Source organism: Talpa occidentalis, unplaced genomic scaffold, assembly GCF_014898055.3.
Source record: "Talpa occidentalis isolate TD23 unplaced genomic scaffold, MPIMG_talOcc4v2.1 talOcc4.17, whole genome shotgun sequence".
NCBI classification, from domain to species: Eukaryota; Metazoa; Chordata; class Mammalia; order Eulipotyphla; family Talpidae; genus Talpa; species Talpa occidentalis.
The window spans coordinates 55945098-55966082 of NW_023601754.1; the positions used below are offsets into that span (position 1 = coordinate 55945098).

A 20985-nucleotide genomic window follows, 5' to 3' on the forward strand; every position below is an offset into this window, starting at 1 on the left:
TCCTGCCGCCCGCTGCTCCCCTCAGCAGTGTACTTTGGTTCTTCTGCCTGCTCTGCTCCCCGCTCTGGCTCTGGTGGATTCTCTCAGCCTCCCGTGCTTGACTGTACCCAGTGCTTGTATAAATAAATAAATAAATCTTTAAAAAAAAATAATTAGTGATATGAAAAATCATTATTATTCCAGTGATGTAACCAAGTGAGGAGCCCAGGGAGTCCTTTCCCTGCCTGTTGAGCCTTCCAGGGGAGGATGGGAAAAAAGGCCTCCTAGGAGATGGACTCACAGCGACCTTTGTACTCTGTTTTCTTTTATTATTATTTTTAAAGATTTACTTATTTATTTATTTATACAAGCACTGGGTACAGTCAGAAGCGTAGGAGGATGAGAGAATTCACCAGAGCCAGAGCGGGGAGCAGAGCAGGCAGACTGACCAAATACACTGCTGAGGGGAGCAGCGGGCGCAGCAGGAGAGGTCTGCACGCCATGTGGGCCCCTCCCGGGCGGCCGGGATCGAACCGGCGCTGCAGAGGCTGCGCACAGCTTCGCAGCCCAGCGCTCAACCGCTGCGCCACCAGGGGAGGCCCTCTTTTATTATTTTTAATCTAAATCTGTTTTCTTATCTGTCGTTGGTGGCAGTAATCTCCAGCTTAGAGCGTTAAGAGTGTGGCATGAGATCAAAGAAGCAAGGCGGTTAGTAACTGCAAATGCTGATCCATTCACTTGCTTTCTGCAGAGGCTCCCGCGTGGGCAGCTTGCCAAGAAGTTTGATGGGACGCTGTTTCTTTAAATCCTCCCCAGCTCCTTCAAGTAGTAGGACGAGTCGGCACATGCGCACTCCTTTGCCGGGTTGACACCGCCTGCTGCAGCCGCGCTAGAGCCAGTAGCAGGGAGGTGAAAGGTCCTCCCACACAGAATTTATACGCAGGCGTAAATCAACACGGGGCGCACTATGTGATGCAGAGCGCCCAGACCCTTTTTCGCGCCTGAAGGCTCCGCCCCCTGCGGCCAATCAGCAGGCCTCGCCCTTCGCAGCGGCCAATGGCAGGGCGCGTGGGGGCGTGGCTGGGCGTCCGGGGGCGCGGCCTGGCGCTGTGAGAAGCGGCGGGGCAAGCCGGGGGCTCTAGTGAACAGCGCAGCCGGACGGGATCGCCGGCGGGCGGCGAGCGGAGGCGGCCCGGGCCCGGCGGTCTCCGAGATGTCACGATGGCTGTGGCCATGGTCGAACTGTGTGAAAGAGCGGGTCTGCCGGTACTTGCTGCACCACTACTTGGGTCACTTCTTCCAGGAGCACCTCAGCCTGGAGCAGCTCAGTCTCGATCTGTACAAGGGCAGCGTTGCCCTGCGCGACATCCACCTGGAGATATGGGTGAGCAGCCAGGCCTGGGACGGGACGGGACGGGACGGGACGGGACGGGACGGGCGGGACGGGGCGGGGCGGAGGCGAGCCCCGGAGAAGGGGTCCGGCTGGGGGACCTGGCACCCGGCGTGGAGAGGCCGGGGGCGCCGAGGCGCTCCCGGCGTCGGCGCGACCCGGACTGCCCGCCTCCGGAGCCAGAAGCTGCGCGGGAAGGGGCCCTGCCTCCGCGGGAGGAGAACCCGATGTCTGGTCGGGAGAGCGCCGGAGTAAGCGCATTAGTTTGGGGCCTGCGTTGAGGTCCTGCTCGGTGCCAGAGGGGCCGGGAAGAGGGTGAGGAGGGCACCGAGCAACTGGGAGGCTGGGGTCGGGACCGGGTCGGACCCAGCCCGCGCGGTGCCAGTGCAGGGCGTGCAGCAGCTCCGGGAAGACTGGCGGGGCTCGAGCCCGGCCAGGGGCCCCGGCGGGAATGCTGCCCTGACCTGCTGACCCCGGGATCCCCAGCGGCGGGTGGGGTTCGCCTCCGGATGTGGATGTCAACAACCGCGTCAGCGCCGTGTTGATCAACACCTCGTGCGGCTGCAGCCTCTGCCTACTTCCTGCTTTGGGGAGAGTGGGACGGGCCCAGCGGGTGTCTGGGGAGGGGCTTGGGGGTCAACACTCAGCTTGGAGGGAGGCCTCCTCGCACTAAGGTGGAGAGGTTTGGCCCCCAGCAGGGAGGAGGCCGGGCGCTTGCTGGGGAGGCTCTGGAGTGAGGTCTGGGTCAGGGCCTGAGGCTGGGGGCTGGTAAGGGGCGGTGACTCACGGCTCAGCTGACCTGGGAAGGTCCAAAGGAGCCACCAATTAGAGGCCCCAGCCCAGAACTGGCCCAGGGACCCGCCTCCAGCCTGGAACAGCTGGGGTGGGCAAGGGCCTGGGGCTTGGGGTTTTCTGCCTGGCCTCTGTGAGTCCCGCTTGGAAAGGCTGGCTTTCGGGGGCAGGCCAGGCTTTCCTGAGCACTTTTGGGCCCAAAGTTGGGACACCTCTCTGTACCTCTGGCCTGCGAAGCCCAGTGTAGGAGGCCGTCTGTGATCCCTGACCTGAGCCTTTTGGGCCGGCCTGAAAGAAGGGACCCGGGCTTGCAGCTGCAGTCTTCTCCTTCCAGCTCCAGACAAGCTCCCATCCTACCCTGCCCTCCCCTCCCCTCCCTTTGGGGGTTGAATTGGCTCCTGGTGAGGTTCCTGGTGAAATCTGGTGCTTGCTCAATAGCCAGTCCCCCTCCCAACTGCTAGGTCTGAAGCCCCTACTTTGAAAACTCCAGAAGAAGCCGAGTGCCCGGGATCTGGGATAGGATGAGGCAGGCCTGGTCCAGTCTCAGTCCCCACAGGACCCTAGGTGACTAGATCTCTAGTCTCTAGGCCTCAGTTTCCCCCTCCATGCATCTCTGGGTGAGAGATTTGGACTTGTTCTCTGTGGGCCTTCTAGTTCTGCCCTGTGTTTGTTCAGTGTTTCTGAGGTCCTTGGGCACCTGGAGTCTTATGGAGACGGTATAGGTGGGTGGGCTCTTGCCCTCAGGGAACTCCCAGGCTGTCAGCAGAGCAACACCCACTTGGTGACTAGGGGCTCAGCCTTGAGCCTCTGAGAGGTACAGCTATATCAAATGGCTAGAGTCGGGGAACCCTCCAACTCAGGTTGGACCCTGCCTGCCTCTCATTTACACTCTCCTGAGACTCCTTGCTTACCCCATATAAATGTGGGGTGCGACTGCTGTCTGCCAGGCCTTTGCTCGTGCCTGGAGCGCACCACTTCCTCCCCTTCCTTCCACTCCCCTTCCCTATGGCTTGAAAGATTGGGCAGGTGGATGGTGTGGTGATAGGGTGGCCGGTGTGGGAGTTGGCAGGAGCAAAGGTAGAGCCTTGTAAGCAGCAGGTAGAGGCAGTGGGAGCGTGAGAGTGCTCCCTTAAGGGGAGCCACCAGGTGAGACTGCTCATGGGGTGCAACAGGCAGGAAGCCAGCTGGATGGGGGCTTTCCCTGAGCCGCTCTGTCCACTCTCTGCCTCTAGTCTGTGAACGAGTTGCTGGAGGCCATGGAGTCACCACTGGAGCTGGTAGAAGGCTTTGTGGGGTCCATCGAGGTGGCCGTGCCCTGGGCCGCTCTGCTCACCGACCACTGCACCGTGATGGTGTCCGGCCTCCAACTCACCCTGCAGCCCCGCCGAGGCCCAGGTGAGGACAGGCACGGCTGCCGTGGGCTTGGGGGTAAGGGGACAAGTGGCGTGCATGGGCACCCGGGAACTTCCCTGAGACCCTCTTCCTACCCACAGGGCCCGGGACTGCTGACTCGCAGACCTGGGCATCATGCATGACCACCAGCCTGCAGCTGGCGCAGGAATGCCTGCGAGATGGGCTGCCAGAACCCTCTGAGCCACCGCAGCCCCTGGAGGGCCTGGAGATGTTCGCTCAGACCATCGAGACTGGTGAGCAGGCCCTCCTGGCTATCCTGCCCCCTGTTCCTCCATGGCCCACTGACTGGGGCCCAGATAGCTGCCTGGCCACCCCACTGCCCCAACTCTGGGGAAACTTAGCTTGCCCGTGGCTGCTCCACCTGGCCTGAGACACTTCCCCCACTCAGTGCTGCGAAGAATCAAGGTGACCTTCCTGGATACTGTCGTGAGGGTGGAACACTCGCCGGGGGATGGAGAGCGAGGTGTGGCCATGGAAGTCCACGTGCAGAGGTAGGGGCAGGCCCAAGGGGTGGGCTGGTGTGAGGAAGAGGAGCGAGGGGGGCCGACTGGCCCTCATGCTGCCTTCTCACCCCAGCCTGGGGAGTAGTCCCGCACATTTGGGTGGGCCAGAGGTAGATATGGAGGAAGGTGGGCTGTTTTGTGGGCCTGGAGTGGGCTTCAGGGGCTGGGTGGTCCAGGCCTTCAGTGGCAGGGACCCCAAGGATTGTGGAGTCTGGGGAGCAAGGCCTGGGCCGAGCCAAGGTGGCTAAGGAGGGCCAAGGTGGCCTGGCTACAAGGGGGCAGCGGGCAGACCAGCCTCCCTACCGCCTGAGAACCCTTGCTGGAGAGAGAGCAGGGCTCCAGGCCGTGGGAGAGGCAGGTCCAGAGCTGACCCTCCACCGCCCCCAGATTGGAGTACTGTGACGAGGCAGTGCGGGACCCAAGCCAGGCGCCCCCAGTGGATGTGCACCAGCCCCCCGCCTTCCTGCACAAGCTGCTACAGCTGGCGGGCGTCCGCCTGCACTTCGAGGAGCTCTCCCCACAGGTGGGCCTGCCTGACTCCCACAGTCTCTTTCTCTTTCTGATCCCTGTTCTCTCTGAACTCTCCGTCTAGCCTTTTGACTGTCTCTGATCTCATTTTCCCAACCCCCTCCCTGCTCAGGATGCCCAGAAAGAACACCCAGAGCCCCCCTTGCAGATTGGCAGCTGTTCGGGGTATATGGAACTGACCGTAAAACTGAAACAAAACGAGGCCTTCCCAGGCCCTAAGGTGGGTCCCTAGTCCCTTGGGGAAGAGAAGCAACATCCCATCTCAGAAACTGAGACTCAGAGAGGTTTAGATGCGACCAGGGTCACCCAGCTAGTTGTTGACAGAGCTGGTGGCGCAGCAGCTAGTGGGCAGGTGTCCTCCATGGCTGCTCCCTCCTTCCCTAGCTGGAGGTGGCTGGGCAGCTGGGCTCCCTGCACCTGCTCCTGACCCCGCGGCAACTCCAGCAGCTTCAGGAACTGCTCAGTGCCATGAGCCTTGCAGGTGAGGCCTCTGGTCAACCCCTGGGTGTGGGGGGGTTGGGGGGTTGGGACAGGTCCGGGCAGAAGGGACTAACATAAAAGAGTGCCCTTCCCTGTAGATCCCGAGGGCCTGGCCGACAAGCTGAACAAGAGCCGCCCACTAGGTGCTGAAGACCTGTGGCTGATAGAGCAGGACCTGAACCAGCAGCTGCAGGCGGGGGCCGTGGCCGAGCCCCTCAGCCCAGACCCCCTTCTCAACCCCTCTGTCAACCTGGACAGCACTGGTGGGTGCAGGGCAGCGAGTGGGTGCAGGAGTCAATGCCCAGCCGGCAGTCCCTGATGTCCTCCCGTGGCCCACAGACCTCTTCTTCTCCATGGCGGGCCTCACGAGCAGCGTGACTTCAGCTGTCTCCGAGCTCTCCCTGTGCGACGTGGACCTGGGGTCCTCCCTGCACAGCGACACGGCCACCCGCCGGCTCTCTGCCCAGGGCCACCCCATTGGTGAGTGCTCCGGGCGGGGGAGGCCTTAGGGCTGCTGTGAGCTCACAAGCACTAAGGAGGCCTGGAGGTCCTCGGTTGGAGACCTGGTTCTCCAGGGACACTCGGGAGGCTGGGGTCCTGAGGGGACTGTCATTGGTGGGGGCCAAGCATGCCATCTCGGTGAGTATCTCCCCTGCCATCAAAGGGGTGCAAGGAGATCTGACCTAGCTGAGCTGCATGTTTTTCCCAGGGTTTCTTGAGAGCTCTGGGGAGCCCCTGGTGAAGCCTCTGTCCCCTCAGGCAAGACGGCCCCCACGCCCCTCCCGGACACCCTGCGCCCTGATTCGCTGCTGAAGATGACCTTGGGGGGCGTGACACTGACCTTGATTCAGACATCTGCCCCGTCTTCTGGACCACCCGACCTCACCACTCACTTTTTTGCTGAGTTTGATGCCACCAAGGATGGGCCCTTCGGCTCCCGTGACTTCTGCCATCTCCGACCGCGCTTCCAGAGGGCCTGTCCCTGTAGCCACGTCCGGTACAAGCCCAAGGCCGGGGCCCGAGGAGAGACTCGCAGCACCCCCAGCCCTGCTCTGATGCCTAGCTTCTTCCTTGCAGGCTCACGGGTGCAGCTGTGCAGCTGTCGTGGGAGCTGCGGACAGGCCGGGGCCGGCGCACCACCAGCACAGACGTGCACTGTGGGCAGCTGGAGGTGCTGGAATGTCTGTGGCCCCGGGGCGCTTCGGAGCCTGAGTACACGGAGGTGATGGCGGTGGGGCTGTGTGGGAGGGCTGTGGGTGGGCACAGGGGCCGGTCCTGACCCTTTCATCTCCTGCGTCTCATCCAGATCCTGAACTTCCCCAGTGGCATGGGCTCCCAGGCCTCAGCTCGGCCCTGCGCCCACCTGCGCCACACACAGACACTGCGCCGTGTGCCCAAGGTGATGCAAAGCGGCGGGGCCCTGCGTGTAGGGCTTGGCTGGTGCTCCTGCTTCCTCCACCCACTCCCATGTGCTCCAGCAGCGAGCACCTCCCCATCTGGGCTTCTTGAACACCTCTGGGCCCTGGACATGCCCCTCCCCTGCTGTTCCCTCGGCCTGGCTCATTGGCACAATCGCTGGCTAGCCTCCAGAGTTGAGAGTGGCAAATTTGGGGTGGGTTTTATTAAACAAGCATGGTCATCTGTCTCGGCAGGGTGGTGAGTCTCCCCGCCCTCTCTCGGATCCCCTGCCCCAGCTCTGCTGCCTCCCAACCACCCCCACACACTGGGTGGGGCCCTGTGTTCTCTTTTGCTCAAGGCAGTTCCTTCCCATCCTGCCCTCGCCCACCCCACAGCCCTCCCTGACCTGAACGTCCTCACCCTCAGAGCCGGCCCCGGCGCACAGCTACCTGCCATTGCCACTCAGAGCTGGCCCTGGACCTGGCCGACTTCCAGGCGGACGTGGAGCTGGGGGCCCTGGACCGGCTCGCCGCCCTGCTGCGCCAGGCCACCATCCCCCCTCCCGAGCCGCCTGCTGGCCTGATGGTGAGATGCCCCGTCAGGGCTGTTTGCTGCTGGGAGGGGGCCTGGGTCCTCTGGGTCTTGACCACAGTGGTGGGGGCCCTGGAGACAATTCTGACTGCCCCCACTCCTGCAGACAGAGCCCCCACCAGCTGCTGAGCAGCAGACAGTGGTGCGGCTCTCGGCACCCAGGGCCACACTGCGGCTGCACTTCCCCATTGCTGACCTACGACCTGAGCGGGACCCCTGGGGGGGCCGGGCTGTACGGGCTGAGCAGCTGCGGCTGGAGCTGAGTGAGCCCCAGTTCCGGTCTGAGCTGAGCAGCGGGCCTGGTCCCCCGACCCCCACCCGCCTGGAACTTACCTGCTCCGACCTACATGGTAAGAGCCTCTGGGGACCTACACCTGGTGCGGGGCCTTCGGCCTCTGGGAGAGGTACACCTGGGGCTCTGGAAGGAGCTGGGTCACTGTGGGGGCCTCCAGTTGTGTGGGACTCCAGCTGTCCTGCCCTGGGCTCCCGTGGGTACCAGGCAGTGGACTCTGTCCCAGGACGTGGGTGTGAGGGGGAGGGTGCAGGTCTCTTGACTGACCACCGGGGTCACCACGGCGGGGGGAGGCTCCAGGCCTTCACCCTGATCCCACCTGACACTGGGGAAGAAGCGGGGAGAGGTGGCAGTGACAATGCCTCCCACCATGTGCTGCAGGTACCTATGAGGATGGAGAGAAGCCTCCTGTGCCCTGCCTGCGTGTCTCCAAAGCCCTGGATCCCAGGAGCCCCGGGCGGAAATACTTCCTGCCTCAGTCAGTCAGGGTTGCAGTAGGGACTGGCAGGAGTAGAGGGCTTTGCTGCCAAGGGCGGTGGCCAGCATGGGGAGTGGGACCCGGGACCCGAGCAGTCCAGTGACGGGCCCGTGCCCTGACAGGGTAGTGGTGACCCTGAACCCCCAGCTCAGCAGCGCACAGTGGGAGGTGAGCTCCGAGAAGAGGGAGGAGCTGGAGCTGTCAGCCGAGAGTCCGTGCGAACTACGGGAGCCTGAGCCCTCACCCTTCTCCTCCAAGAGGACCATGTACGAGACTGAGGAGGTGAGACTGAGGCCCTGGGGTTGCTCATGGAGGCCCCTCGTGGCTGTGGGCCAGGGGGCCAGGACCACCTGGGGCGCCCGCTGGTGCGTCCCTTCCTTCATCTCAGGTCAGTGGGGTGTTAGAAGTACCCTGGCTTGTGAAGCTTGGGGGCGAGGGCACTGATGAGGGCAGCCCTGGGGAGTGTGGATCCCCAGTTAAGAAGATCAAGACCCCAACCCATTCAGGCCTGGCTTGGCAGTGTATGTGTGGGCCCTGGAGCCTCTTCTCTGAAGGTGATGAGGGTTGAGTGAGGCAGTTCAGAGCGTCAGCCTGGGCTCGAATCCAGGCTCTGCCCATTGGTGGCATCTTGGGGAGTCACCTCTCCTTGGAGCACTACCTATGGATGAATTTCGTCACCTAGAGAGTGAAGGTGACCTGTAGCCTCCACAGTGCTTGCTGTGGCATCATTCACAATAGCCAGGACATGGGACCACCCAAGCGCCTGCTGATCGAGGCTCAAATCGAGATGCGGTCTGTCCATGCGACGAGTTATGTCCACACCTGCTGTGCAGCCTGGAAGAAAGATGAAAGGCTGCGTGTGCAGCAGATGGAAGCAGAGACTGGTGTGCAGTAAAGCAAGTCGGAACGACAGACACACGTTGGATGTTTACCTAGTGGACTGTTGAACAAAACATTATCAAAACTAACGCTGGAAGTGGAGCTTCGTGAGGCTGAGAGAAAGGGTTACAGCATGTGTAAGGGAAAGTAGGAAAAATTAGAGTTTAAAAAGTTTTGAAGATTCTCAAATAAAAAGCAAATAAAGTTAGGGTTGAATGATTGGAAAAAAGTTTAGAAGCAACGCTCAAGACGCCCAAGGTGAGATCGCGCATCAGAACAGAACAGGCCCGGGTGGCCGGCAGGGAGTCGCTGGAGCGCCCTCCGTGCTTTCTCCCCTGGAAAGTGGAGATATGGAATGAATGATTTTTATGGCCTTTTTGTAGCATTAAAAAAGTTTAGTTTTGAGGGGAATTCCCATGCCTCACCTATCAGATTGCTGACGACATTTGGAGAGTTCAAGAAGTAGGGCTCACGTGCAGCTTATGAAAAAAACATGAACACTTGAATAAACATTGCTCCCCCCACCCAAAAAACACAGGTTAACCTCCAAGACGCCCTGAGTGGGGTGGGCATCCGGTCGGCATGGGGTGTGAGGCACCATCCCACATCCCAACCAAGACGAGGGAACGAGAGACTGATGGGAGGTCAGGGTGCAGACCAGGCCCCTGCCAGGGACAGACAGGCCCCCACGTCACAGATGCCGCCCCCGCCTGTCTAGATGGTGATTCCTGGGGACCCTGAGGAGATGAGGAGCTTCCAGAGCCGGGCCCTGGCGCTGTCCCGCTGCAGCCTGGAGGTGGTCCTGCCCAGCGCCCACATCTTCCTGCCCAGCAAGGAGGTCTACGAAAGCATCTACAACAGGTGGCGATGCGGGTGGGCAGGGCAGGCAGGCAGGCTGGCCGGGCCCCCCCCTAACACCGCGTTCACCCGCCTTTCTCAGGATCAACAACGATCTGCTCATGTGGGAGCCCGCGGACCTGCTCCCCCCCGCCGCCCCCGCCCCCGGCCCCCCTGGCTTCCAGGGCCCCTCGGGCTTCTGGCATGACCACTTCAAGATGTGCAAGTCAGCCTTCAAGCTGGGTGCGAGGGGGCCCGGGCTGGGCCGGGCTGGGCAGGGCCAGCCCTCCCGGTCCCTTCTCACTCCACTCCTCATCTCACCCTAGACTCGGACTCCGACGAAGAGGATGCCCATTTCTTCTCAGTGGGGGCCTCAGGCGCCCCCCAGCCCCCTTCCCCGGAGTCCCCCAGCCCTCACTGCCAGAGCACCTTCTCTACACTGGTAACAGTGGTGAAGGGTCGCATCACCGCCCTCTGTGAGACCAAGGTGAGGCAGCCCCAGGGAGGTGAGCCCCTGACTCCAGCGCCCCCTTGGGAGTGTGGAGCAGGCTCTGGGGGGCACTGAGCCTGGCCTGTCCAGCGAGGAGCACCCACTTGCCACCCACTGACTCGCACACGCCACCCCACCTACACCCTCACCATGTTAGCCATTGGCACCATGCTAGGGAGGCCAGGGCTCCGAATGGGTGCAGCAGATGCTGGGGGCAGGGCAGGGGCTTCTTCCCTTCAGGCAAAAGAGGCAGGTTTGTCCAGGGCCTGCAGTAGAGTCCAGGTAGAGGCTAGAGCTAACCCTCGTCAGGCCAGGGCCCCGGGAGACCTATTCACTCAAGGACAAGAGGGCTGCTGAGTGCAGCTGGCGAGGCCCAGCCACATGCCCTGCCTGCAGGATGAGGCTCAGAAGCCGCTGGAGGCCGAGCACGGGGAGCTGGTGCTGGACGTGGAGCAGGGCACCGTCTTCAGCGTCTCCCAGTACCGTGGCCAGCCGGGACTCGGCTACTTCTGCCTAGAAGCAGAGAAGGCGACACTTTACCACCGAGGTGTGAGGGCTGGGGGCCAGTTGCCTCAGGGTCCTGGGGATCTGGTCAAGTGTGGGGCTTTCACCTTCTGGAACCCTGGTTCCCCAACCCCTGGGTGAGGTGGGGGGTCAGCCGGCTTGGCAGGGCGCTCACCAGGTCCCTCCCCAGCGGCCGTGGATGACTACCTGCTGCCCAGCCGCCTGGAGCTGCCCAGCTTCGCTCCTCCAGCCCGGCTAGCCCCGACCATCTACCCGTCAGAGGAAGGGGTGATTGAGCGGGGAGCCTCGGGCCGCAAGGGCCAGGGTCGGGCCTCCAACATGCTGTCCACCGCTGTGCGCATCCACCTGGACCCCCATAAGAATGTCAAGGTACAGCCATGCCTGCTGTGGCCCACCTCGCGGTCTGGGGAGACTACCTCCCTGGTCTCAGTGGCCTGGGCTCCTGGTGCTGACTGTGCCCCTCCCCCCCAGGAGTTCCTGGTGACACTGCGGCTGCACAGAGCCACCCTGCGCCACTGCATGGCCCTGCCGGGGCAGAGCTGGCACGCCCAGGTGAACGGGCAGTGTGGGCTGGCAGGTCTGGGCAGGGCGCTAGGGACAGAGTGAGGGGCAAGGGCTGGGCCAGAGCTCACCTCCTGGCAGAGCCCCCTGGACGAGGGGTGTGGTGGCAGCAGATGGTGTGCGGTGCAGGGGCATGGAAGAGGCCCCTTTATCCTCACCCACCCTCCCACCTGGTCCCCGAAGCTCTTGGAGTTTTTAGATGTGCTGGATGACCCTGTGCTGGGCTACCTGCCCCCCACGGTCATCACCGTCCTCCACACGCACCTGTTTTCCTGCGCCGTGGACTACAGGTATCTGGGCGGGCAGGGGCCCGGGGTGGGGGCCAGGCCCAGGGGTCAGGAGCCCACCCCAACTCACGTGTGCCCCCAGGCCACTCTACCTCCCCGTGCGTGTCCTCATCACTGCCGAGACCTTCACCCTCTCCAGCAACATCATCATGGACACCTCCACCTTCCTGCTCAGGTATGAAGATGCCTGCCCCACCCTCGCCCCCTGTCTGTCCCACCCCCAGCTGGGCTGCAGCTGCTGCTCCCCCAGGGCCACTTCAAACCTATGTGCTAATGGGGTGATGAGCCCTCCCTGGGGAGGGGATTCGCTCCTCCTGCCTGGAGGGCTACGGGGTTCTCCCTGGGAGCCAGAAACGGCTCCCTGGCCTGACGCTCTCATGCTGGCGGTCGTCCTGAGGGTACAGGAGGGGCCAAGACATAGTGAAACTTAGAGCAGCAGGAAACACGCATAAGCTAGACGCCCCCAAAATATAACATGAGTCGGTAAATGCGGCCACTGAGCACCAGGTTGCAGAATCCCAGGAGGAGAGGCGGACTTGGGACCCCGGCCCCCGCAGCAGGATGGGCTCAACCGCCCCATGCCAGAGGGGAGGGGCCGCGTCCGTCTCGGTGTGTCATCACAGGAGAGACAGGAGATGCGTGTGGTGCTTAGCTGGGAACTTGGGATTCGAGATGACATGTGACATCTGTTTCTTTTTTATTGCTATATTTGAAGATACCTTTGTATTATGTTGCCAGGAAAATAGGCAATTATTGTAAAAGAATAAGTGCTGTGGGGGAACAGGACACCGGCCTCCCAGGCTGCTGTGAGCCCCAGAGCGGGTGGTGGAGCTGGAAGTTCTTAAATGCGCTGCCCCCTCTGAGTGGGTGCCTAGGCCAGGCCCCTGTCCCCGCTGCACAGAACCCAAAGCTGGGGAACCGGGGCTGCAGTTCTTTGTGGGGTTGAGGCCCCCGTGGGTGCCACCTCTGCCTATGCCTGGGAGCGTCCCCCTTGCTGGCTCCGGGGCCTTCTCAGCCCTGTCCCCCACCAGGTTCATCCTAGACGACTCGGCCTTGTACCTGTCGGACAAGTGTGAGGCGGAGACACTGGATCTGCGGCGAGGTGGGCAGGGCAAGGCTGGGCAGCCTCCTTCTGAGGAATCGCGGCCCCTGGCCACATCCAGGGCAGCCAGATGTCCTCTCCCAGTCCTTGCACCCCACATGTGTGCATGCACACGCAGGCTGCCCTCCGATAAGCCCCAGCTTCCTCCCCTAGTGGTGGGCCCCGCTCTGGGCCGAGGAGGCTGTAGGAACTTCTCTTCTGCCTTCTGCCTCAGATTACGTCTGCGTCCTGGATGTTGACCTCCTGGAGCTGGTGATCAAAACCTGGAAGGGGAGCACTGAGGGCAAACTGGTGAGCGTGCCTGTTGCCCGAGTCCCCCGGAGCCCAGGAGGTGCAGGGGTAGAGGGGACCTTCCCCACGCGTGGTCTCTGCCAGGGCCAAGTCATTACCTGCTGGGCCTTCTGGACTTTGGTTATTGGGCCTCCCTCCCTGGAGGAGCCGGACCCCCATGGCTGCCTCTCGACACACGCCCCACCACAAGAGGGCAGCTGCCCCAGGGAAAAGCTGGGCCCTGGGAGTCAGACAAGTTTGGCCCCAGGTCCCCCCACCTCCCTCCCCATCTGTAAAATGGAGATGGTAGGTCTACCTCTGCTGTGGGGAGGGGAGAAGACCCACATGCATCCCTTTGGGCAGAGGCGCAGTTCTGCTTTGGGGTATGGGCTGGCTGGGCACCTCAGGGAAGTGCCTGCTCTGGTGCTATCTGTGCCTGCAGGGGTGGAGCTGGGCTGATGCCTGGTGCACCCCGCCCTGCAGAGCCAGCCACTGTTCGAGCTGCGCTGCTCCAACAACGTGGTGCACGTGCACAGCTGTGCCGACTCCTGCGCCCTGCTGGTCAACTTGCTGCAGTACGTACTGAGTGCGGGCGACCTGCACCCCCCACCCCGGCCCCCCAGCCCCACGGAGATCGCTGGCCAGAAGGTACAGGTGAGGCCTGGCTGCACTAGCTGCTGGAGCTCACGCCCTGCCCTGGCCCCAGGGAGCCCTGGGGGCTGCCCCCTCCTGTCACTCATTGCTGCTCCCCTGCCTGGCCCAGCTCTCCGAGAGCCCTGCCTCCCTGCCCTCCTGCCCGCCCGTGGAGACGGCCCTCATCAACCAGCGGGACCTGGCCGATGCCCTCCTGGACACAGAGCGGAGCCTGCGGGAGCTGGCCCAGCCCTCAGGTGGGGCGGGGTGCAGGGCCAGTGGGCACCATCAGCGTCCATCTTGGCATCCCCCAACCCAGCCTCTCTCCCGCAGGTGGCTCCCTCCCTCAGGCCTCGCCCGTGTCCGTCTACCTGTTCCCAGATGAACGGAGTGGGGCCCAGCCTCCCTCATCCTCCGATGGGGCCCCCACTGGCAACTTGGGGTCCTGCTTAGAGACCAAGGAAGATGAAAAGGAAGAGGAGGGGGACGGAGACACCCTAGACAGTGACGAGTTCTGCATCTTGGATGCGCCTGGCCTGGGCATCCCAGTGTGTGGAGGGCGCGCTGGGGGGCTGGGGGCGGGGGGCTGGGCTGTGGGCCCTTCTTAGAACTGCCTCTGGGAGCGGGGCCTGCGGCTGCTGTCACCTGGAGACAGGGCCGCGGTGGGGCCAGGAGTGTCCCCCTGAGGGATGCAGGAGGAAGAGGGAGGTGTGTGTCCTGGGAGGGGGTGAAGGGCGCAGGGAGCAGGAGTGGGGTGGCTTGTGGGAGGGTTGTGAGGGTGCCAACCTCCTGGTCCCCACGTGCCAGAGGTTGTCATGTGCCAGCAAGACCCTGCCCCAGGGTGCAGGGCTGGCAGGAGCAAAGGGCACTCAGGCCCCTCTGGATGGAGCACTCGCCTCTGGGGGGCGGTGGCCCATGAGGGTCGTCTTTGTTGAAAATGGGGGGGAGGTGTGGACAGGGGAGACCGGGAAAGGCACCTGGACTGGGGGGACGCGGTGCCCGTGTGCTCAGTCGGTCTCCTCCCCACAGCCCCGGGACGGGGAGCCTGTGGTGACGCAGCTGCACCCTGGCCCCATCATCGTGCAGGACGGGCACTTCTCCAGGCCGCTGGGCAGCACGGACCTGCTGCGGGCGCCCACCCACTTCCCAGTGCCCAGCACTCGGGTGGTGCTGCGGGAGGTTTCCCTGGTCTGGCACCTCTATGGGGGCCGGGACTTTGGCCCCCACCCCGGGCACAGGTGAGGAGGGTGCGGTGGCCCCACAGTAGATGGCCCGGCCTGCGCCCGTGACAGCACTCATGGCCGTGGCGGCTCCTCCCGCCTCAGCTCTTCCTCTTTCGTCCCCGCCCGTCGCACAAGAGGGGATCTCCTGGCCTGGGCCGTCAGGCCGCTCTGAGGGTGGGGCAAGGGAGCGGGCCCCCCAAGTCAGCCTGCACGCCGTCCCTCTTCCCAGGGCCAGAGTGGGCCTCACGGGCCACAAGGGCTCTCCTTCCCGCTCCTCCGGAGCCAACCGGCCCCAGAACTCCTGGCGAACGCAAGGGGGCAGCGGGCGGCAGCACCATGTCCTCATGGAGATCCAGCTGAGCAAGGTGAGTTGGGGGCGCAGCTGCAGCGGCTGGCTGGGGTGGGGGGCGGGACCGGCCACCCCGTCCTGCAGCACTGCCAGCCATGGCGGGGCCTGCTCAGATGCCGGATCATAAGAAAGCCCGTGGGGGCCGGAGATTGTGCACCTGACGCCCGGGCAGCCACGGCAGGGGGTGGGGGCGGGGGCTGCAGCGGCACAGTCTTCTGCAAGGTCCTGTTTGCCCAGAACCTGGGAAGGAGCGGGAAGCTTTCCAGCTGAAGGCACAGAGAAAAACCTGCAAGCTGGGTCCGGGTGTGCTGGAAAGCGGGGAGACCAGCGCTGGGTGGGGAGAGCAGACGGGGTCAGGCCACCGGAGGGCTGGGTTCTCACTAGGGCAGGCACTGAGGGGGCAGGGGCCCCAGTTCTGGAGTTTTCCCTCTGGGAAGAGCATGGGTTTGGCAGCTACACTGGACGTGCGTGAGATCCAGAGAGCAGCCAGGGTTGCCGAGACGCATGGCGCACCCCTGCTCCCACGCCCGGCGGTGTGGTGCTGGGGGAGTCCAAGACCCCCGGGCGTGGGCATGGGTGCCGAGTGAGTGGGAAAGGCCGTGACCTGTTGAGGGGCCGGCGCGACAGGCACCGTGGTGTGGGTGCGCGGGGGGCTGTGGAGGACCGGGCCTGGCTAGGCCCTGCTGTGGCCACGGGCTGGGAGTGTGGGGAGGGGCTGGGGGGGACGACAGGGTCATGGGGTGGAAGTGGCAGCCGGGAGGTGACAAGTGCGGAGGGACTGGAGTGCTGTTTTGAGGAGGAAAAGCCACTGGCTTTGGTGAGAGGTGGAGGCCAGGGCAGGCCAGGGCTGGTGCTCAGGGTGACGGGGGCGCGAGGCGGTGCTGGAGCCTGTGGGATGGGGCAGGCCCTGCAGGTAAGAAGGTCTCGGCCCTGTGGCCACCTGGCGGTGGGACTGGGATGGGGCTGGCAGAGGGGGTTTCGCCCACTGACCTCCTGCCTCCGGTCACCCCACAGGTCAGCTTCCAGCACGAGGTGTACCCCGCAGAGCCGGCCACAGGCGCCTCGGCCCCCGGCCAGGAGCTGGAGGAGCGGCCGCTGTCCCGCCAGGTGTTCATCGTGCAGGAGCTCGAGGTGCGGGACCGGCTGGCCTCCTCCCAAATCAACAAGTTCCTGTACCTGCACACAAGCGAGCGCATGCCGCGGCGCGCCCACTCCAATATGGTAGGCCCGCAGCGCGGGGCCAGCGGGGAACAGGGTGCAGGCCAGGCACCATCGGGTGAGCGTTGGGGACGGGAGCCCTGGAGCCCGGTCGGCGCCCAGAGCTCGCCCTCTGCCCCCAGCTCACCATCAAAGCTCTGCACGTGGCCCCCACCACCAACCTGGGCGGCCCCGAGTGCTGCCTCCGCGTCTCGCTCATGCCCCTGCGGCTCAACGTGGACCAGGTGAGTGGATGGGGCGGGGGCAGACCCCTGAGGGGAGCCCTCCTGCCTCCAGGCCCCTCAACCTGACCTGCTCCCCTCACCTCCCGGCAGGACGCCCTGCTCTTCCTCAGGGACTTCTTCTCCAGCCTGGCGGCCGGCATCAACCCCATAGTCCCCGTGGAAACCATGGAGGGTAAGAGCCGGGCTGGAGAGGCGAGGAGAGTCCAGGCCGCCCCTCCCCCCTCTCACCCTTGATCCCCTGATCTGTGCCCCCCATCCCCAACCCCCAGCTCGGCCTGAGACCCAGGTCCAGCCTGGCAGCTCCCAAGAAGGGGAGCCCGAGGGTGCAGAGATGACCGGCTCCCAGGAGGCCGCGGGTGGAGGACACAGCTCCTCCACGGAGCAGCAGCCCATCTACTTTAGGTAGGAGCGCGAGTGGGGCCCGGGCTGGGGGCAGGGGCCCGCGCAGAGACCCATGGACCTCCCCCACCTCCCGGCAGGGAGTTCCGCTTCACGTCCGAGGTGCCCATCTGGCTGGACTACCACGGCAAGCACGTCACCATGGACCAGGTGGTGAGTGGGGCCATCGGGCGCAGGGGCCACCTGGGTCGCACCCTCAGAGGTTCTGCCAGGTGTGGTCTTTGGGGGCCAGGGAGCCAGGCTTACAGCCCAGTTCCTGAGGAACCAGAGGCTGCTGAGTCAGTGCCCGAGCCCCGTCTCGTGATCCTGAACCCCTCCTCCCTCCTCCCCCCCAGGGCACATTCGCGGGCCTCCTCATTGGCCTGGCCCAGCTCAACTGCTCCGAGCTGAAGCTGAAGCGGCTGTGCTGCCGGCATGGGTGAGCACCCCTGTGGCCCGCATCCCCCCGCCCTGTTCCTGCCTGGCTCTGGCCTTGGCCGAGACGTCGCCCCATTTGTCTCTGGAAAGTGACCACAACTGCTCCTCTGCGTGGGCCGGGCAGGTCCACAGGGAGATTTGGGGCCCCTCCAGGTGTGACCTCCCACCCGCCCTCTCCTCTTCCCAGGCTCCTGGGGGTGGACAAGGTGTTGGGCTATGCCCTCAACGAGTGGCTGCAGGACATCCGCAAGAACCAGCTGCCCGGGCTGCTGGGGGGCGTGGGCCCCATGCACTCTGTGGTCCAGCTCTGTGAGTGTCCGGGGCCGTGGGGGTCCGCACTGCTCTTCCCCCTGGGCAGCCAGAGCTGCCAGTGGGAGTGGGTGGAGGAGGTCCTGCAGCGGGGAGTGGGGCAGCACCCCAGGGCGTCTCTGACACACCGACGCCCCAGTCCAAGGGTTCCGGGACCTGCTGTGGCTGCCCATTGAGCAGTATCGGAAGGACGGGCGCCTCATGCGGGGGCTGCAGCGGGGAGCCGCCTCCTTTGGCTCGTCCACTGCCTCCGCCGCCCTGGAGCTCAGCAACCGGCTGGTGCAGGCCATCCAGGTGAGGGGCCGGTGTCTGCCCTCGGTGGGGGGCGTTCCCCCACTGCTCTTGGTTCTGTCTGAGTGTGGCCTGGGTCATGGAGAGGAGAGGCCAAGCCACTCGCTGGGTCCATAGCCAGGGCCCCAAACCCGAGTCCCAGGGGCTCCCATGGGAGAGGGTACGTGCCCCCCAGGTTGACAGTCTGCCTGTTGCCGTGTCTCATTGGGGGTGCAGAAGGGGGTGGTCCTGTGTGTAGGCACGGCCCTGGTTCACTCAGCCCTGTGTGGTGTGGGGTGATGAATTCTGTGGCCGGGCAGGGGGCTACGAAGGCAGTCAGGGGGAGGGGCACAGTGCTTTCTGGGACCGGAAAGCCCAGCCCTGTGGGCGTGGGGCAGGTCTCTAGAGGGGAGTTTGAAGGGGCACGCGGGCGCTGGAGAGTCCCCCAAAAGCACAGCCTGGTGAGGTTAGGTGGGAAGGACTGTGCGGGGGGGCAGAGAGAACAGCAGGGGACTCGGCCGCTGACTTGCTGATGACTGGCGTGAGGGGGGCCCTGGTCTCTGCTGGGCGACAGGTAGGGGGAGGTTGGTGCTCTCAGCCTCTGGCAAACTGCCCCATAGTCCCCACATGCGGGGCGGGCACAGGGCCTGCTGGTTGGCAGGCAGAGGGTCCCTGTGGGAGGCAGCCCCCACCTGGCGCTCTGGCCCTGAGGTGGGGCCCTGGCGAGACCCCAGGCAGCAGGGCAGAGCTGAGCTGTGGGAGGCCGACCTTGGGCCGAGGAGCTGAGTCAGGCCCCCGGGCCAGCCTGACAGCTCTCCTCACGGTGCCCCCTGCTCCCAGGCCACGGCCGAGACCGTCTACGACATCCTGTCCCCGGCGGCACCCGTCTCCCGCTCCCTGCAGGACAGGCGCACGGGGCAGAAGCTGCGGAAGGGCCAGCAGCCCGCCGACCTCCGGGAGGGCGTGGCCAAGGCCTACGACACGGTTCGAGAGGTAAGGAGGCCCTGCCCGTGTCTGCGCCCAGCACCGCCCGCGGCTGCCCACACCTGCCCACACCACCCACCTTCCTCGCAGGGCATCCTGGACACGGCTCAGACCATCTGCGATGTGGCGTCTCGGGGCCACGAGCAGAAGGGACTGACGGGCGCTGTGGGAGGCGTGATCCGCCAGCTGCCCCCGACGGTGGTGAAGCCCCTCATCCTCGCCACGGAGGCCACGTCCAGCCTGCTCGGCGGGATGCGAAACCAGATCCTGCCCGACGCACACAAGGAGCACGCTCTCAAGTGGCGTTCGGACGAGACACAGGACTGAGCATAGGTGCCCAGGACCCGAGGGGGCCGCCTGCCTGCCGGCCACCCCCAAGCCTCAGTGGCTCCCACGCGCCTCCGAGAACTGCTGCCCATAGCTGGGGGCCGAGCCCTCGGAAGACCCTGCCTGGTCAGCCCGTTGCCAATTGGCCGTGGAACTGGGGCCTCCCTGCCTCAGTGCCGACTCTGCACTTTTCCTCTGGGGGAGAAAGGACACTGTCCCCCTGCATCCCCGGGCCCGTACTGCTGCCTTGTCCCAGGACAGGGGCTCTCGGACCCTCGGGCCACAACCCCACTCAGCCAAGTGTCTTTCTGTGTCTCGGGGAGGGGTGGGGACAGGCACTGTGTGGCTCAATGTATTATTTTTAAGCTCCTTGCGCGTGTGGATCAGTGTCTGCATGACGTGGAATAAACTGCCCACCGCCAGCCCGCCCGTGTGCCCGCTCTGCGTGGCCTCCGCCTGGGGGCTGCCAGATCCCCACCTCAGCACCACGCCCCCTGCCCCCACCTCGGCGCCACACCCTCCCACCTGCCCAGCAGGCCGGGTCCCCCAACTCTGCCGCCAGCACCTGTGGGCTCCGTGCGTCACCCTGTGCACCTCTGACATGGCAGGAGCTGAGTGAAGGTGGGCAGGGGACAGGCACCTAGGATCCTCCTCACCCAGACCACATAACTCCTCTCTCGCCCTGCGAGAGCCCTGGGACCATCCTTGCCTGCGCCAGGTGTGAGGGCCCGGCTGGGAGGGCGCGGGACCAGAGCAAAGGGCAGGGCTGTGGGGCGCCCCCAGGAAGCCCGGACACTGGCTGTGAGACCTGAGACCCACCCGTGGTCTCTGGGTCTCGGTTCCTCCTGGTGGCCCCCGCCCAGCTGACCAGGGACCAGGCGAGGCAGGCCCTCCGGAGGCCACTCCCACCATCTCTAGCAAAAGGCTTTTGGGGTACCTGGAGCTTCAGCCCTGGGGGCCCAGCTTCAGGACACTGGAGAAGAGGGGCATCCTAACAGACTCACCTGGGATGATCGGGAAAATGCCATCGTGTGCCCCTGTCCCCATACACACTCCTTGTTTCTTGTGAACACCGAAACTTGGTAGTACCTCACTGAGGCGGGCGGGCTCTAGGGACACTGAGGCCTGGGCTAGGAGACACAGCCCTAACGAACCCTCACCCTGCTGGGGTCATCTGCAGACCTCTCGGGTTGGCAAGGGCCCCCCAGCTGCCTTTTGTGGCCCTGGTACCCACTCAAGTCTGGGCACAGGTAAGCAGGACAGTCTTGTTCCGGCTGCCCGTGGTCACGGGGGCCCAGAGGGTGCAGGCTGGGGTCTGATGGCCCCAGGAGGGGTGGGGGCCCAGCTTCCTGGAACCTCCCCACCCCACCCGGGCACAGTCCAGGGTTCCCTGCCCTTCGAACCGCACTTGCGATCCATATTGACAGGCAGCGGGTAATGATTAACCCCTGCCAGGGGCTGGGCCAACGGCTCAAAAGGGCCAGGGCCGAGGGTGTCTCCATTTCCTCCTCGTGCCCAAGGGCCAGCCAGGCACCCAGGTAAGCTCCTACCAGCGGCCAGATCCCTGCCACCCTCGACCCCGGTGCTTCCAAGCCACCTCTCCGCAGGCCAAGCCTGTCTGAAGGGAGAAGGAGGGACCTAGGCTGTGGCGAACGAGTCCCTGCCGCCTGGGCCTCGGTCTCCTCTGGTGGAACGAGGGGCCAGGGGCGCCTGATTGGGCAGTGGCCTTCCTGTCCCCGCTGCGGCCTGGCGGGGTCCTTGGTATTGCCAAGTGTCTTCTGGGAGGCCCACTAGGCTTGCTTTTGGGGAGGCGGTGTCTATGGCAGCTTCACTCGCA

The 20985-nt window shown here is 64.5% G+C and overlaps 1 protein-coding gene across 2 annotated transcripts; it reads left to right on the forward strand.

Moving 5' to 3' along the window:
* Positions 1 to 1144: 1144 nt before the first annotated feature.
* ATG2A (autophagy related 2A) lies at positions 1145 to 19565 on the forward strand. 2 transcript variants are annotated; one of them, XM_037517626.2, is made up of 41 exons: positions 1145 to 1363; positions 3394 to 3556; positions 3655 to 3807; positions 3963 to 4065; positions 4465 to 4600; positions 4718 to 4825; positions 4990 to 5086; positions 5184 to 5348; positions 5425 to 5565; positions 5845 to 6082; positions 6163 to 6307; positions 6392 to 6484; positions 6910 to 7068; positions 7181 to 7424; positions 7748 to 7844; positions 7967 to 8126; positions 9442 to 9584; positions 9664 to 9803; positions 9887 to 10047; positions 10447 to 10597; positions 10745 to 10944; positions 11047 to 11127; positions 11320 to 11426; positions 11506 to 11598; positions 12455 to 12525; positions 12740 to 12816; positions 13279 to 13449; positions 13559 to 13685; positions 13762 to 13976; positions 14458 to 14666; positions 14881 to 15016; positions 16015 to 16221; positions 16341 to 16442; positions 16533 to 16614; positions 16712 to 16844; positions 16922 to 16994; positions 17177 to 17259; positions 17446 to 17567; positions 17707 to 17861; positions 18678 to 18830; positions 18912 to 19565. In XM_037517626.2, the coding sequence occupies exons 1-41, from the start codon at positions 1193 to 1195 to the stop codon at positions 19146 to 19148; spliced, it is 5802 nt and encodes a 1933-aa protein (XP_037373523.1). In that variant the 5' UTR covers positions 1145 to 1192; the 3' UTR covers positions 19149 to 19565. The 2 variants fall into 2 exon arrangements, with proteins under 2 accessions (XP_037373523.1, XP_054553456.1); XM_054697481.1 differs by having other exon boundaries at positions 13279 to 13443.
* The last annotated feature ends 1420 nt before the right edge of the window (positions 19566 to 20985 follow it).

Bases quoted from the DNA above. Each gene is read 5' to 3' on its own strand.
- ATG2A (XM_037517626.2), top strand. From the start codon at position 1,193: ATGTCACGATGGCTGTGGCCATGGTCGAACTGTGTGAAAGAGCGGGTC. The intron at 3,557-3,654 runs GTGAGGACAGGC...TCCTACCCACAG, and splicing joins GCAGCCCCGCCGAGGCCCAG to GGCCCGGGACTGCTGACTCG. The intron at 7,425-7,747 runs GTAAGAGCCTCT...CATGTGCTGCAG, and splicing joins TACCTGCTCCGACCTACATG to GTACCTATGAGGATGGAGAG.